At 62.3% G+C, this 16,142-nt stretch overlaps 1 protein-coding gene across 1 annotated transcript in view; it reads right to left on the bottom strand.

Moving 5' to 3' along the window:
- Positions 1-258: 258 nt before the first annotated feature.
- The window catches only part of SDK2 (sidekick cell adhesion molecule 2), a 49,582-nt gene continuing 33,698 nt past the window's right edge, over positions 259-16,142 (bottom strand). Inside the window, exons 12-46 of the mRNA XM_059485784.1 lie at positions 16,035-16,137; positions 15,646-15,822; positions 15,432-15,568; positions 15,135-15,282; positions 14,921-15,061; positions 14,657-14,838; positions 14,309-14,424; positions 13,504-13,699; positions 13,282-13,380; positions 12,695-12,886; positions 12,484-12,605; positions 12,297-12,406; positions 12,024-12,174; positions 11,711-11,948; positions 11,477-11,592; positions 11,107-11,296; positions 10,600-10,698; positions 9,782-9,976; positions 9,501-9,702; positions 9,163-9,266; positions 8,988-9,058; positions 8,753-8,879; positions 8,630-8,638; positions 8,090-8,146; positions 7,527-7,628; positions 7,319-7,434; positions 6,109-6,295; positions 5,661-5,798; positions 5,433-5,594; positions 5,213-5,338; positions 4,335-4,499; positions 3,953-4,093; positions 3,262-3,400; positions 2,890-3,016; positions 259-717 (exon numbers count right to left, since the gene is read on the bottom strand). Coding sequence (XP_059341767.1) covers positions 361-717; positions 2,890-3,016; positions 3,262-3,400; positions 3,953-4,093; positions 4,335-4,499; positions 5,213-5,338; positions 5,433-5,594; positions 5,661-5,798; positions 6,109-6,295; positions 7,319-7,434; positions 7,527-7,628; positions 8,090-8,146; positions 8,630-8,638; positions 8,753-8,879; positions 8,988-9,058; positions 9,163-9,266; positions 9,501-9,702; positions 9,782-9,976; positions 10,600-10,698; positions 11,107-11,296; positions 11,477-11,592; positions 11,711-11,948; positions 12,024-12,174; positions 12,297-12,406; positions 12,484-12,605; positions 12,695-12,886; positions 13,282-13,380; positions 13,504-13,699; positions 14,309-14,424; positions 14,657-14,838; positions 14,921-15,061; positions 15,135-15,282; positions 15,432-15,568; positions 15,646-15,822; positions 16,035-16,137 — 5,042 coding nt within the window. The 3' untranslated portion in view covers positions 259-360. The remainder of the gene's footprint in view (positions 718-2,889; positions 3,017-3,261; positions 3,401-3,952; positions 4,094-4,334; positions 4,500-5,212; positions 5,339-5,432; positions 5,595-5,660; positions 5,799-6,108; positions 6,296-7,318; positions 7,435-7,526; positions 7,629-8,089; positions 8,147-8,629; positions 8,639-8,752; positions 8,880-8,987; positions 9,059-9,162; positions 9,267-9,500; positions 9,703-9,781; positions 9,977-10,599; positions 10,699-11,106; positions 11,297-11,476; positions 11,593-11,710; positions 11,949-12,023; positions 12,175-12,296; positions 12,407-12,483; positions 12,606-12,694; positions 12,887-13,281; positions 13,381-13,503; positions 13,700-14,308; positions 14,425-14,656; positions 14,839-14,920; positions 15,062-15,134; positions 15,283-15,431; positions 15,569-15,645; positions 15,823-16,034; positions 16,138-16,142) is intronic.

A 16,142-nucleotide genomic window follows, 5' to 3' on the forward strand; every position in this document is an offset into this window, starting at 1 on the left:
AGCAGCTCCAGGGGTGCCAGGGGTGATGTGGGGGCACCAGGGGTGATGTGGGTGCACCAAGGACGATGTGGGTGCCCCCCGAGCCCCCTGCCCCACCTCCACAGAGGAGTCTGTGACCCACAAGCTTTGGCCAAGGAGGGGCCCTGGGTTCGCTCCCCAGCCCCAGGGACGGCGCTTGGCATCAGCAGAAACCCCTGGAGCTGCTCCCCTTCCTCCTCCTCCTCCTCCTCTTCTTCCTTTTCTCTTAATTCTTGGGGCTTTTCTTTAATTTTTTTTTTCCTTTTTTCCTAATTTTTTTCCCCCGCCTCTCCCGTTTTGTTCCTCTTTTTTTTTTCTTCTTCTTCTTTTTCTGTCGAAGCGTCAAACGAAGGAGGAGAAGCCCGCGATGGGGGCCCTGGAGCCGGGGGCCAGGCTGCTGGGCGGGCGGTACAGGGTGCCGGGCTGGCTGCTGGGGGCCGTGCCGGGGGTCTGGGGGGTGGGAGTCCTGCTGCCCTTGGGGCGGAACAGGCTGCCCTGCTGCGTGGAGGTGCTGTTGGACAGCGGCGTGTGCTCGGGCTCGCCCGAGTCGCTCTCGGTGTAGCTGTAAGCCTGGGCACGGGAGATGCCCTTCTGCTGCCGCCGCCAGGAGTTGTAGTAGGTGGGGTCGCTGATGTAGTGGTTGACGAAGGAATGCGCCTTCTGGTGCGCGGGGTCCACCTCGTACTCGCTGTCGCTGCCCTGGAAAACAGCACGGAAAAGGTGGTCAGGGGTCACAGACGTCTTTTCACCAAAATCCTTTCCTTGGGATTTTTCCTTCTCCTCGGGTCGGCGCTCTGTCCCTGCCCCGAGATGTGCAGGGTGTCTCTGCTTTGGCCCACGCTCTGAAGAATGAGTCTGGACTCTTTGCTTTTTCCATCTTCAGGTTGTTTATTATTTCTTATCTACAAAATTTTCTTTCTGCCCAGTGGAGATCCGCTCAGCAGGGCAGCCACAGGCACTCTGTGTTGTCCTTTTATGCTGCAAACTACTTATATCATATTTACTCTTAATTCCCAATACCCATCACCTATGTTAGACAGTGCACCTCTACTCCAAACCAATCCCAACATCACTGCAGAAAATGGAGAACAAGAGGAAGAAAGAAGGACTAGACAAGCCCTGATTACTCCATCTTGTCCCCATACCAAAAATCCTAAAACCTACATTTTCACCCTGGGAACACCTTGTTTTTACACCATTCGAACCTGTGTGGTTTCCACATCCCCATGTGTCCTACAGTGACAGGGGACAGCTCCCAACAGCCCCAAAATTCAATGGGGTCGGGCTCTGCTCCCTGAAATGAGAGGGAATGGTCCCAATATAAAGAAAATCCTGCATTCAAGCTGCAGGAAGAAGAGCAGGATCAGCCTGCGCCCTGTCATGGGGGCACAAAGTGCTGGCACTGCCCAGCTCTGAGCCCTCTCGGTCCCTCCCTGTCCCAGCCCTGCCCCTCTGCCAGCACTCTGAGTGTCACAGTGGCTGCAGGGGCACTCCTCAGCTCAGCCCGAGGGCCCCAATTCCTTACATCCTAATTTCTTAAACCTTAAAGAGAAGAAATCCTAACTTCTTAAACCTTAAAGAGAAGAAATCCTAAATTCTTAAACCTTGAAAAGAAGAAATCCTAATTTCCTAAACCTTAAATCCCTGGGAATCCTGATTTCCAAGATCTCTTAGAAAAGATGGCTTTACTTGGCCATCGCAACTGAATGAACCGAGCTGTGCCAGAGGATTTCAGGAGGAATTTCCACATGGAAAGGGTGGCCTGGCATTGGCAGGGGCTGCCCAGGGGGGTTGGAGTGCCCAAGGAAGGGCTGGAGGTGGCACTGAGAGCTCTGGGCTGGGGACAAGGTGGGGAATGGGGCACATCTGGGGCTCGGTGATCTCAGAGGTCTTTCCCAGCCTGAATAATTCTGTGATTTCCAGAGCTTTCCTGGTGCTTTCCCAGCGCTCTTTTGGGAATGCTGGCCAGCACATCCCGAAAGTATTTACATCCCGAAAGGTTTTAAAGGCTGGGACGGCTGCAGCATCGAGCACATCCCCAAAGTATTTGCATCCCCAAAGTATTTGCATCCCGAAAGTATTTAAGGGCTGGGACGGCTGCAGCATCGCTGGGGGCTTTCTGCCTCTTGCGAAAACAAAACAAAACCTCACACAAAAGGTTCCTGAGCGCTGCCGAGGCCGCGCTGCCCCCGGGGCTGGCGGGGACGCTGTTTTTGGCCTCTGCCGGTAATTGGATTCAGCTTCTCCGGCGGCGCACAAAGAGCCCATTGAGGGCGGTGGGAACTGCCCCGCGCCAGCGCCAGCTCCCGCAGCTCTTCACAGCTCCTCAAAAGCCACTCGAGCCCCGCTCGGGCCGCAGAGAGAGGAGCCGGCATCTGCCAAGGAACAGCCGGTGCGGGCAGGGACGGGGGGGCACGCTGGGCACGGTCCCTCCTGCTCGGGGACAGCCTGGGCACGGTCCCCTCCTGCTCGGGGACAGCCCTAGAGACGCACAGGACCCTTCCCCGGGTGTCAGCCCCTCGGGGTCCATCCTGGGGGTGACGGTCCCTTGGCTCCACAGCTGCCCGTGGCCCCGGGGCGAGACAAAGGTGGCATTTTGTGGAGTTGGCAGAGCCGCGGGCGTTGCCACCGGCGACCGGGCAGCGGGACAGCCCCCGGTGACCTGCCGTGCCCTGTGGCCTGTCCCCAGCAGCGTCACATCCCCAGCAGAGGGGCCGGGGGCTGTGCCACCGGGATGCGGGGATGGGGCGGGAGCAGCAGGAACAGCTCCCAAACCGGGCACAGGAACAGGCTGGCGCTCAGGGAGGGCTCCCAGCACCCTCCCCATCATCCCCCCGAGTCCCTGTCCCCGTGTGCGGCCCCGGGGCTCACCTGGGAGTCGGAGACCTCGGAGGGTTTCTCGGTCAGGCTGCTGCTCTCGGCGGGGATCAGGTCGTTGTACTTGGTCACGTCCTCGTCCGAGTAGTGCAGGCTGCCGGGGCTGGGCCGGGGCGGGGACCTTGGGGACACACAGAGGGGCGTCAGTGTGTGTCACCTCCGCTCGGGGCTGGGCCGCTTGGGGACAACCCCGGGGATCCATAGGGATCACCCTCAGCTGTGCCAAGCTCTCCCAAAAACCCCAATGGACTTTCAGGGGGGACATAGAGCAGATCATGGGATCCAAGCCCTCCTCACCCCATGACAGAGCAGGGATGACCAAAGACGTTCCCCCTGCCCGGGGAGGGGGCTCTGGCGGGTCCCTACCGGGTGTAGATGCCGTTCTTCCTGCAGAAGGAGTTCTTGACCGAGAGGCGGCGGTTGTTGAGCTCCAGGGCGGGGAAGCTGCCCTCGTCCAGGCTCACCATCTCGCCGTGGCTCAGGGCGGCCGCCTTGGAGCTGTTCCCTGCGGGATGGGATGCTCAGCCTCCCCCAGGCCCTGGGCAGGCAGCACAGCACGGCCCCGGGGATGGGGATGGCCCCGGGGATGGGGATGGCACCGGGGATGGGGATGGCCCAAGGCTGGGGTTGTGCAGGCTCCAGAGTCACCCAGGGCTCTCCTGGGGACAGCCAGGAGGTGCCAGCCCTGCCCTGCCCCAGTGCCCCCAGCTCCCCACTCTGGGCTGTTTGCTTAACGAGGAGCTCTGGATTTTCCCCACAATTTGAGGCCTTGACAGAGCTAAGAAAACAGAGCTGTGTTTGGCTAATCCCAGTGACCTCGGCGAGCCCCCGGGCTGTTCTGCCTGCACAGCTGTCTGTGGGACAAACCCTTCATTTCATCCCGGGCTCTCAGTGCTCTCTGGGACACCACAGCCCCGCTATGGGGTGGCTCTGGGGCTCTGCAGGAGCTGCTCCCAAGGAGGGGTCTCCACACAGACCCCAAAGGCAGGGAGAGACCCCAAGAGGCTCCCACAGGAGCAGGAGGGTCCTGTCCCCCACAGCACACTCCCTCACCCACCTGAGTCTGACTTCTTGGAGTATTTCTTGCTCTGGCCGCGGATGATGAGCACGAAGACGAGGAGGAGGATGAAGATGAGCCCCACCAGGGCGATGACCACCAGGAACCACCACTCCTCATAGAACGGGTTGGTTTTCTGGGCTGGGGCACAGCAGGGAGGGTCAGAGGGGGACAGAGACGTGGGGACAGCCCTCTGCAGAGCACAGGGTCGCTTGGGGAACTTTGTGAGGCTTGGATCCCCAAAAAGGGACGGGGACTTGGAAAGGGGGTGCTGGTGGTGGGACTGGGGCTCTGTAGGAGCCAGGGGTGGGTTCAGCGATGGCCACAAGAGCAGAGCAACAGCAGGACCCTCCCTCTGGCCCAGGGGGGCCCTGGAACCCACCTGACACGGAGGGGGAAGGGGTGCTGGGGGTCCCGTAGCCGTAGTCATTGACAGCAATGACTCGGAAGTCGTAGCTGACCCCCTGCTTGAGGATGTCCATGCTGAAGGTGTAGGAGGTCACCTCCTTGGGGATGTCTTTGATGAGGATGTCCCAGAGCCCCTCATCTGGAAGAGAAAACGAGGCCGGGGTTTTAGGGCCGGGGTTTTAGGGCTGGGATTTTGGGGCTGGGGTTTTAGGGCTGGCTCTGCAGGACACCCCAGGGCCAGGGGTGCTGTCCCTCCATCCACCAGCCCTGCAGGTGCTGCCCTTGCCATCAGCCTCACTCAGCAGCATTTTCTTCACAGACACTGCGTCCTAACGCCCAACCCAGGTCAGCACTCCCTGCCTCAGTTTCCCCTCTCCTGACTGTCGCCATCATATTTTATAGAAAAATCCCTTCACCAGGATTTTTCTCCTGGGAAGTTGAGAAGCCTCAGAGAAAAAGGAAAACAATAAATATCTCATTTGCCTCTTCTGTGTTTTGCTGCTTTGGAATGTGGTTTGGAGATTGTTTATCCAACAGGCAGCTGTTTGATTGGTTTCATGTGAATTGTTTTGAGTTAATGACCAATCACAGTCAGGCTGTGTCAAGACTCCTTCCAGAGTCACGAGTTTTCCTTATCATTCTTTGTAGCCTTCTGTCTGTATCCTTCATTCTTTAGTATAGATTTAATATAGCATTCTTTAATATCATACAGATCATAAAACAATAAATCAGCCTTCTAAGAAGGTGGAGTCAGATTCATCAATTCCTCTTTCGTCCTGGGGACCCAGCACACAGCACACCTGAGCCCACCTGAGCAAACACCACCCATCCCCACCTGAGACGCAGTGGTACCTGAGGGCCGGGCCTCGATGACGTATCTGGTGATGGGACCCTGGCCAGGGTCCCCACTGGACCAGTGGATGGTGATGGCCGAGCCATAGCGGGAGATGAAGGGTTCTCCAGGGGGGCCAGGGGCACCTGGGGACCAGAGCACAGCTGGAGGCAGGGCCACAAACTGGCCCAGACCCCGCTCCATCTCCTCGCCCTGCGTGTCCCCAATTGTCCCCCGTACCTTCCCCGGGCCCCGTGGTGATGTTGGCCTCGACGTCCGGCCCGTAGGCGAAGGTTTTGGCGCGGACTCGGAAGCGGTAGGTGACACCCTCGGCCAGGTCCTTGACCTTCATCCACAGCGGGCTGCTCCCCTTCACATCCACGGTCACGATCTTGCTGACACCTGCAGGGACAGGGGCTGAGCCGGGTCCCCCCCAGCCCTGCCCGCTGCCCCCGGCCCTGCCCTCACCATCCACGGGCGTGCAGGGCTCATAGACCAGCCTGTAGCCCTCGAGGATGCCGTTGGGCAGCGCTGGTGGCTCCCAGGACACGTTCACTGAGGTGGTGGTCAGCTCGCTGAAGCGGATGGAGCCGGGAGCGCTGGGGGCTGCCAGGGGGACAGGGGGACAGGGCCAGCTCAGCGCTCCAGGGGACACCTCCAGCACCAGCCAGCCCCTGTCCCTGCCTCCACCCTGATGCTGAAGGGTTCCACGGGGCAATGAGTCTCCTTGCGTCCTCCCAAAACCCTCATCATCCTCAAGCTTAAACATTCACCTGCATGCAACCCCACCCCACAAAACCACTGGATGCTCTGCTCGGGATTGCAGCATGAATCCCTGGAGCAGGACCCATGGAGACACGTCCCCAGGGAGCCCAGGGGCAGGAGGGTGCCAGGGGAGCCGTGCCACGGGCCCCACCTGCCTGCTGTGTCCGTGCCCTCACGGGCACGCTGCGGGGCCCGTCGCCCGCGGCGTTGAAGGCGGCCACGCTGACCCAGTAGGAGGTGTAGCCCGTCAGGTTCTTCAGCTTCACGCCGGTCTCGGGCAGGAAAAGGGTCTTGACCTTCGTGCTCTGGTTCTGCCGCTGCTCCTCCCAGAAGTGGATCTGCAGGATAAGAGTGGGGAGCTGGATGAGGAACGGGTCTGACGCAGCTCGGCTTCCCTGAGCCCCCAAATGGCCCTGCCCAGGCTCCTGAGCCTCTGTCCCAGCCTGGCGGCTCCAAATGTGCCCAAAGGAATGGAACAGCCCCTCCTTCATGCTGTGCTGGGCATCAGGCAGGGCTGGCATTGCCAGGGTGTGCTGAGATCACCTTCGAGCCGTGCCTGATTCCCACGGGATGGGGACAAGCAGGAGGAATCACAATGGATGGGGACCGGGAGGTGTCTGGAGCATGGGCTGGGTACAACGGCTGCATCCTAATGAACACCAACTGCACCTGGGCTGCATCTTGACACATCCCTGTGCATCCCAACTGCACCTGGGCTGCATCCCAACACATCCCTGTGCATCCCAACTGCACCTGGGCTGCATCCCGACACATCCCTGTACATCCCAACTGCACCTGGGCTGCATCCCGACACATCCCTGTGCATCCCAACTGCACCTGGGCTGCATCCCAACACATCCCTGTGCATCCCAACACATCCCTGTGCATCCCGACACATCCTGGCTCTATCCCAGCACATCCCTGTGCATCCCAGCACATCCCTGTGCATCCCAACACATCCCTGTGCATCCCAACTGCACCTGGGCTGCATCCCAACACATCCCTGTGCATCCCAACACATCCCTGTGCATCCCGACACATCCTGGCTCTATCCCAACACATCCCGACACATCCCTGCTCTATCCCGATGCATCCCTGTGCATCCCGACACATCAAGGCTCTATCCCGGTGCATCCCAATACAGGAGCAGGAGGGTCCTGTCCCGACAATTTCTGGCTGTATCCGGACACATCCCGGTCGCATTCCAGGGCCGACGGCGCCATCTGCTGCTCCTCCGCCGCTCGGCACCGGGATGGGCCCCCCGGCATCCTCCCAGAGCCCCTTCCCCAAAACCACCCACAGCATCCGCACCCTGCGCCCCCCAGGGGTTCAGCCCAGAGCCCCCAGGGCACCGGAGGTACCTTGTAGCCCTGGATGTCGCCGTTCTGGCTCTCCACGGGCGGCGGCTCCCAGGTGACATCCAGCTGCGTGGCCGTCACCGCCTGCACGGCCACGTTGCGGGGCGCTGCGGTGGGCACTGTGCCGAGGAGGGGACGCGGTCACTGCGCTGATTGGGGTCCCAGCACAGCCGAGCCCCTTCCTGCAGCCCCCAGCCGTGCCAGGACTCACCTGCTTCCCCCACAAACACCTCCTGGGGGGGGCTGGGGGGCCCCTCGCCCACGGCGTTGTAGACGCTCATCCGGATCTCGTAGCGCCGGTGCTTGCTCAGGTCTAGGGGACAAAGGGAGAGTGGGACCCTCCCCGGGATGGGGCAGCCCCCGGGGGACCTGGCAGAGCCCCCCTGGGTGGGCAGAAGGGGGTGTCCCCAAGGAGCAGCTGGATGGGGCACAGGGGTTCCAGCTGGCCCTGCAGTGCAGGGACACACAGGGGTGGCACTGGGGACACACAGGGGTGACAGTGAGGGACACACAGGGGTGGCACTGGGGACACACAGGGGTGGCACTGGGGGACACACAGAGGTGACAGTGAGGGACACACAGGGGTGGCACTGGGGACACACAGGGGTGGCACTGGGGGACACAAAGAGGTGACAGTGAGGGACACACAGAGGTGGCACTGGGGACACACAGGGGTGGCACTGGGGGACACAGAGGGAGGTGGGGGACACACAAAGGTGGCACTGGGGGACACACAGGGGTGGCACTGGGGGACACACAGGGGTGGCCACTTACTGTCCAGCTCGTACTGGGTGAGGGACACCTCGCTGAGGTTGTGCACGGCATAGACAGCTGGGCAGGAGAACAGGGGAGGTTAATGCAGGGCAGGGGGGGCTCCTGCCTCTGAGGCCCCACCCCACCATGGGCCAGGGGTCCCCAGAAATGGCCTGGCACCCCCAGGCGCCAACAGGGCTGTGACAGCACTGAGGAGCATTTCCATCCTCCAGCCCCATCCCCTGAGTGCCACCAGCAGGGTTTGGGCATTGGGGTCCCCACAGAGGACAGGGCCAGGCCCTGCCTTGGGCTCTGCCCTTGTCACTCGTGTCCCTGCTGCCAGCAGAGGGGATGTGACCCTGTTGCCTGCAGGGGCTGGGGACACCCAGCAGGATGTCACACAGAGGATGTCACACAGAGGATGTCACACAGAGGATGTCACACAGCCAGTGTTAGGTGCAGACACCCCTGTGAGGTTCAGATTTGTGGACGCAGTGGGACAGAGCCAGTAACAACACCAAAGGACATTTAGGGACCACAGCCCTGGTGGCACAAGGGAACAGGTGACAGCTCCAGGGGCACAGCCTGACCCTGGTACCGGGGAGATGCTGTGGGTGCTGCACTGCTCAGATCCCAGCTGCCACCCCAGGCCAGCCCAGCCCCCGTCCCGGGGTCCCTGTGGGCACTCACGGGTGGCGCTGGGGTGGCCGAGGCCGCGCAGGGCGAAGCCCCTCAGGCTGTCGTGCAGCAGCTCCCGGTAGCGCAGCCGGAACCCCAGCAGGATCCCGTTGATCTTGTCCTCAGCCGGGGGCTGCAGAGCGGGCAGGGAGGGCAGTCAGGGGCCGCTCTGCTCCAGGGCTCCCTGGCACCCTGGTGCCACCTCGGTGCCACTCCCCGGGCAGGGCAGAGGGGACGGTACCTGCCAGCGGATGAGCACCGACGTGGTGGTGTGGGGGGTGATGGAGAGGATGGTGGGCGCCTCCTCGGGGGCTGTGGGGGAGAGGAGGGTGGTGAGGCTCCGGAGACGCCCGGGACAAAGGAGGATTTGTTCCCTCGGCCACGGAGCCGCTGTCCCTGCCCCGGGAGGTGCTGACCCGCCTGCAGGGTGGTCAGGGACTCCGACTCCTCGCTGTACTCGCTGTCCCCGATGTCGTTCGTCGCCTTCACACGGAACTTGTAGGAGGTGAAGGGTTTCAGCCTGCAGGGAGCAGAGCGGGATGGGGACGGGGCAGCCAGGGGGTCACCCCCGAGCCACCTCCCTCCCACCTCGCCATCGCTCCCCAGCGCTTCTCACGCCGTGGGGAAACTGAGGCACGGGGAACGCACCCGGAGCATCCCCAGGCACTCCCCAGCGCTTCTCACGCCGTGGGGAAACTGAGGCACGGGGAAAGCACCCGTAGCATCATCCCCCACGGCATCCCCAGCCGCTCACCTGTCCACGACGAAGGCGGTGGCGTTGTGGCTGACGGGGGCGGAGTGCAGAGCCCACTGTCCGTCGGGCAGCTCGCGGCTCTGCACGGTGTAGTAGCGCACGGGGGACAGCCCGTCGCTGCCCGGCTCCCAGGACAGCAGCACGCTGCGCGCCCGCACCTCCTCCTGCTGCGCCAGCGGCTTCCCGGGGGGCTGCGGCCGGGCTGGGGGAGGCGAGGGGCTGCGAGCGCTGCGGGGGCACCGCCAGCCGCCCCCCGCCCCGGCCCGGAGCCCCGTCCTTACCTCGCTTCTCGGTGGTGACCACCAGCGCCTCGGCCGGCTCGCCCCAGCCCTTGCGGCTCTGCGCGGCGACACGGAACAGGTAGGTGGCCTCGGGCTGCAGGCCGGTGGCCGTGAACTGCCGGGCGCCGGCGTCCAGCACCTCCGCGGCGGCCGCGGGCAGCGCCGAGGTGTTGAGGCGGTGGCTGACCCGGTAGGCTGCGGGGAGGGAGCGCAGTGGGGACGCCGGGGAGGGGACACCAGCCTGGAGCCACCCCGTCCATCCCAACCTGCTCGCACCCAGCCCGGGACCAGCATCCGAGCAGGGAATTTCACCCCTGAGGGTACCGAGATGCTCAGGAAGCTGGTCCCTGACAATCCCTGTCCCCACAGGACCTCTGTATCCCTCTGCAGAGCATCCCAGTGTGGCTCCCTGTCGCAGACATCTTTTTATGAAAAATCCTTTCCTTAAGATTTTTTCCTCCTGAGAAGCTGACAGGCCTCAGGAACAAATGTAAACATTGGTTATCTGCTGCTGTGGAATGCAACAGGTGCATCTGTGATTGGTCTCATGTGGATGTTTATAATTAATGGCCAATCACAGTCAGCTGGCTTGGACAGAGAGTGTGAGACAGCTGCCTTTGTTATCACTCTTTTCTATTCTTAGCCAGCCTTCTGATGAGAACTTTTTCTTCTATTCTTTTAGTATAGTTTTAATGTAATATATATCATAAAATAATAAATCCGGCCTCCTGAAATGTGGAGTCAGATCCTCATCTCTTCCCTCATCCTGGGACCCCTGTGAACACGGTCACAGCCCACCCCAGGCGCTCCCCACCTACCCAGGATGACGCCGTTGGGGGCTGCTGGAGGCTGCCAGATGAGCCTCACCAAGGTGGTCCTCACCTCAGGAAAGAGGAGCCCCACGGGGGGCCCGGGCACTGCAGGGGGACAGATTGGAGTCACTGGGGAGTGGGGAAAAGATCCCAACCCCTGGGAGCCCTGGGTGTGCTGGGCAGGGCGAGAGGGATCGCCCCAGAGAACAGGGATGGGATGGGATCAATCACCCAGAGATGGGATCAATCACAGAGGGATGGGAGGGGATCAATCACCCAGGGATGGGATCAATCACAGAGGGATGGGATGGGATCAATCACCCAGGGATGGGATCAATCACAGAGGGATGGGAGGGGATCAATCACCCAGGGATGGGATCAATCACAGAGGGATGGGAGGGGATCAATCACCCAGGGATGGGATGGGATCAATCACCCATGGACTGGATGGGATCAATCAGCCAGGGATAGGGTGGGATCAATCACCCAGCCCACCCAGGTGCTGCCACCCACCATCATCCAGCGTCCTCTCGAGGACAGGAGGCCGGCTGGGGACACCGTCGCCCATCCTGGTGAAGGCCAGCACCCGGATCTCGTACAGGGTGTACTTGGCCAGCCCGGTGAGCTGGGCACTGTGGGAGGCATTGCCCTCTGCCAGCCAGAACCGGGCACGGGCCTCCGAGCCTTTCTCCTTGTACAGGACCTGCAACACAGCCCGTGCGACACGGCCAGTGTGACATGGCCAGCGTGACACGGCCAGTGTGACATGGCCCGTGTGACACAGCTGGGCCACCAGCTCCTTGGGGGTGGCACATTTAGGAACCCCACACCTGCAGGGTGATTCCCCCAGGGAAAGCTGTGCTGCCCACGGGCAGGAGCTCACCTTGTAGCCCAGGATGAGCCCGTTGCAGTCAGCCTCAGGAATGTCACCCCATCGGACCAGCAGGCTGCTGGAGGAGGTGGCCACTGCTGACACATTGCTGGGGCCGGAGGAGGGCACTGGAGGGGGCAGCAGAGAGGGTCAGTGGCCAGATTGGCCCAGGTGGGTGCCCAGTGCCCAGTGGGCAGCGGTACCTGGCCACATTGGCCCAGGTGGGTGCCCAGGCGGGCTCAGTACCTGACTCCCGCGTGCGCCCCAGCACCGGGGGGCTCCAGGGCCCGGGCCCGATGGCATTGAAGGCCTGGACCTGCACCCGGTACTCGGTCCACTCCTGCAGGTCCTCGATGGTGAACTCCCTCTCGACGCGGTCACGGATCAGCTGCAGCGCCGGCTGCCCCCGCCCGTCCGCCCGGGCGTACCGGATCCTGTAGCCCACCGAGTCGGGGCTCCCGTTGTACTCCTGCTCCAGGAGGGGCTGCCAGGGACAGCCGCTGTCACTGCTGATGTCCCCTCCAGCTCCATCCCCCTTCAGACCCCCAGACCCCCTCACCATCCAGCGCAGCCACAGGCTGGTCTCGCTGGCCGTCCTCAGGGTGACATTGGCAGGGGCCATGTCCGGGGGGGCCTGCAGGGTCTGGATCCTCCTGGAGGGCAGGCTGGGTGGGCTGGTGCCCACGATGTTCACCTGCCGCATGCGGAAACTGAGGGACGAGAGGAGAGGGGGTCACGGTGTGGGCTGAGAGGGCTCCAGTCCCCTGGGGAGGACGATGGGGTCACAGTGAGGAAGCCAGGGATGGCAGCACGGCACCAGCCTGGCACTTGCCTGTAGTAGGTGTAGGGCTTCAGGTTGGGCACCTCCATGGAGCGCGTGTCGGGCTCGTTGGCCAGCTGGTGCACGAGCCCCCACTCGCCGGCCTCGCCGTTCTGGCCCACCTGTGGGGCGGCAGTGGGGTCAGTGGGGTGAGCTGCCCCCAAACACCTCCTGAGCCCCTTCCCGAGCCCCCCTGTACCTGTGCCTCCACCTGCCAGCGGGAGATGGAGGTTTTGCCATCGTAACCCGGGCGGAACTGGATGGTGACGGAGTGGGGGCCGATGTTGGAGATGCCCAGGTTGGTGGGGGCACCGGGGAGCTCTGTGGGGACAGGGCAGGGTGGGTGACACCGGCCGCTTGTCCCCAACACTGTGCACGGCCCTCCAGCACCCCAAGAGCACAGGGCTCACCTGGGGGGACCCCCGAGGAGATGGTGGAGGAGGAGAGCTGTCCCTGTCCCTTGGAGGTCATGGCGGCCACCTCGATGGTGTAGGTGGTGAGGGCGGTGAGGCCGGTGACGCGGTACTCCAGGGTGACGTTAGGCAGGTAGTGCGTCACCCGCGTGTTGGTGCGGTTGTACTCCTCCCAGGAGATCCGGTACCCTGGAATGCACCCCTGCATTGCCTACCCCTGCAGTGTCACCCTTGCAGCATCACCCTTGCATTGCCCACCCCTGCAGCGTCACCTTTGCATTGTCACCCTTGCATTGCCCACCCCTGCAGCGTCACATCTGCATTGTCACCCCTGCATTGCCCACCCCTGCAGCGCCCACCCCACAGGCTGTGTGGGGACAGGGGTGGGACAGGGCAGGTGGGACAGGGCAGGACAAAGGGGAGATGCTGTGGGGGAGAAAAAGGACACATGAATGTGACCACAGGGCGGCAATGGGACACAGGGGACACTGCTGCAGAGCGGGAATGGGACAAGAAAAAAGGGAAGTGTTGCGGGGTGGGAAAGACAGCAATGCCAGAGCCAGCACCTGCTGCCGCTCCCTTACCCGTCAGGATCCCGTTCTTCTCCAGCGGCTCCTGCCAGCTGACCTTCAGGGACGTATCCAGGATGTCACTGAAGCTCAGGTGCCCCACGGGGCCAGGCACTGCCCAAAAACACCCAAACACTCAACGCCCAAGCACAGAATCCCTCGGCACCCACGGGACCCCCTTGGACGGAGCCGGGGCGCGGGCAGGGTCCGTCCCGAGGGGTGGGAGCCTCCCCGTACCGTCCTCGTGGGTGCGCACCAGCTGCGGGGGGCTGCGCGGGCCGTCGCCGGGCGTGGTGAAGCACAGCACCGAGGTCAGGTACTCGGCGAACTTGCGCAGCCCCGGCACGTAGCCCACGTGCACGCTGTCCTGGAAGTTGGGCCGCACCGTCACCACCGTGGCCTCGTCCTCGTGCTCCGGCTCCCAGGCGATGAGCTGAAGGGGAAAGGAGATGCCATGAAGGTTCTCCGTGCCAAAAACACCACCTCCGGCCGCCTCTTATTAATTAGGCGTTGATTAACGATCAATTAAACAGCGCCGGCACCCAGCGCTCCCCGCACTGTTACGGAGCTGTGATTAACTCCATCGATAACGGGATCCCCCCCTTGCCCGCATCCTGGGCATTTAATTGGTGTTGTGCAAGATAGCCTCTAGCAACTTAATTAAACACTAATTAGGCCCTAAAAATACTAATCAAAAATACTAAGTGGCGTTTAATAGGAATGTTAAATATCCTGCTCACGCTGGTTATCTCATTGAGCGGCAATTAAATTCCCGAACTTCTTTCGAGTGGATTAAAACACAAGTTTAATGTTTTAATTCTATTTCATTAATGTAAATTTGAATTAATTGCAATTTGGAATTAATTACAGAGCATGGGAGACTCCGAGCCCACGCAAGTGTTAAATAACAGTAAATATTATTTTAGCAGTCAGAAGAGAGCCAATTAAAATCGGGGATTTCAGCGAGGAGGAGCCAAGACAGTTTGTGAAGGCTGACCAAGTTTTCCCCACAGGCTGCTCTGGTTTTGGGAATCACCCTCACCTTGTAGCCCTGGTTGATGCCGTTGATGAACTGGGGACTGGGGGGGTTCCAGGTGAAGCGGATGGTGGTGGAGTTGGTGGCCTCAGCCTGCACATTCCCTGGAGGCACCGTGGGCACTGCCAGGATGAAGGGACAGCTCACAGGGACAGCTCCATGAGGTCCCCTCCATCAGCTGGGTGCCCACTCCAGGTCATCCTTGCCCAGCACCTCCACACCCATCCTCCTGCCTCCCATCCCATCCCATCCCATCCCATCCCATCCCATCCCATCCCATCCCATCCCATCCCATCCCACCAATGGCACCCCACTGATGCTGTCGGGGTGCCCACCCTGACTGCCCCTGCCTACCTCCCTGCAGCGTCCACTCTGTGACCTTCATGCTGTAGACCCCCAGACCAGCACTGTTGTAGGCGGCCACCTCAATCTCGTAGTTGGTCCAGATGATGAGGTCCTCCAGCAGGAGGTTGTTGACCTCGGCGTTGGTGATGTTCTTGAACTGGTACCCCACGGGCAGCCCGGCCAGGCAGTACCTGGGCACCAGGAGCCGTCAGAGCTGCCACTGTCCCCACCAACACAAGGTCTGGATCCCTGGGCACCCCAGCTGGCACCTACCGGATGATGTAGCCCTTGAGGACCCCGTTCTGGTGGCTCTCGGGGGGCGGCTGCCACTGGATCATGATGGACTGGTTGGTGCGGCCGCTGGCGATGACGTTCTGGGGGGGTGCCGAGGGCGGCTCCTCGGGCAGGGACACCCTGCAGGGACAGGGCAGGGTGAGCACCGGGGTCACCAGCCAGCCCCCCAGGACCCCCCCAGGCCGGGCCTCACCTCTCCGTGTCCTTGCTGAACTGTCCCCTGCCCACGTCGTTCACGGCACACAGGCGGAACTGGTAGGAGCGAGCGGGCACCAAGCCCCGCACTGTCACCGATGTCACCTCGGGGTCCACGCTGGCCAGCAGCACGGTCCAGGGCGCATCTGTGGGGAGAGGGAACAGCAGGGTGGGGACCTGGCCTGCAGGACACTGAGGTCACCCGCCTGGCTGACCCATCCCGGGGTCCCCGAGCAGCGTCCCCTGCAGCAGGGTGACACTGGGGACCTCTCAGGGGGTGGCAGCAGCCCCTTACTGTTCTCGGAGACCTCCACGACGTAGCGGAGCAGGGGGCTGTTGCCGTCGAAGGGCTTGGCCCAGGTGAGGTTGATGGCCCGTTTCTCCTGCGGGCTCAGGGCGGCCGCGGGGCTCTCGGGGGCGTGGGGGAGCTGCCTGGACAGGGGGGTTAGGAGGGAAGGAGGGACGGGGGGCACAGCCCCGGGGTGCTGGCAGGGTGAGGGGGGTCTCACCGGACTCGGAGGTGGGCGCTGCGCGAGTCGTTGCCCCCGGCCGAGATCACCTTGCAGGTGTAGGTGCCGATGTCACCCGACCAGGTCTGGGAGATGTGCAGGGTGCCCACCTCGTCCAGCCGCACCCGGGGGCCGCTCTCGGGGCCCAGCGGAGCCCCGTCCTTCTCCCACACGTACCTGTGCCAGGGGGAGCCAGGTGTGCTGGTGCCCCACAGCCCCCAGCGAGCACAGGGGACAGGGGCTCGCTGTCACAGGGCACCAGGGGGCACTGCAGGACCACCAGCGCGGGTTCTGAGGAAGGAGACCCCCATCTCCCTCCCCAGGACAGCACTGACAGCAGCCAGGTGAGCATCCTGGGGGTGCCTGGACTCCCCAAACCTCTCCCTCACCTGACGTCCACGCTGGGGTCATGGGTGACCCCGCAGCTCATGACAGCCTTGGTGCCTTTGATGACACTCTGGTCCTGTGGCGGGTCTGTGATACGTGTCCTTGCTGTG

This window comes from Ammospiza nelsoni, chromosome 19 (genome assembly GCF_027579445.1).
Source record: "Ammospiza nelsoni isolate bAmmNel1 chromosome 19, bAmmNel1.pri, whole genome shotgun sequence".
NCBI classification, from domain to species: Eukaryota; Metazoa; Chordata; class Aves; order Passeriformes; family Passerellidae; genus Ammospiza; species Ammospiza nelsoni.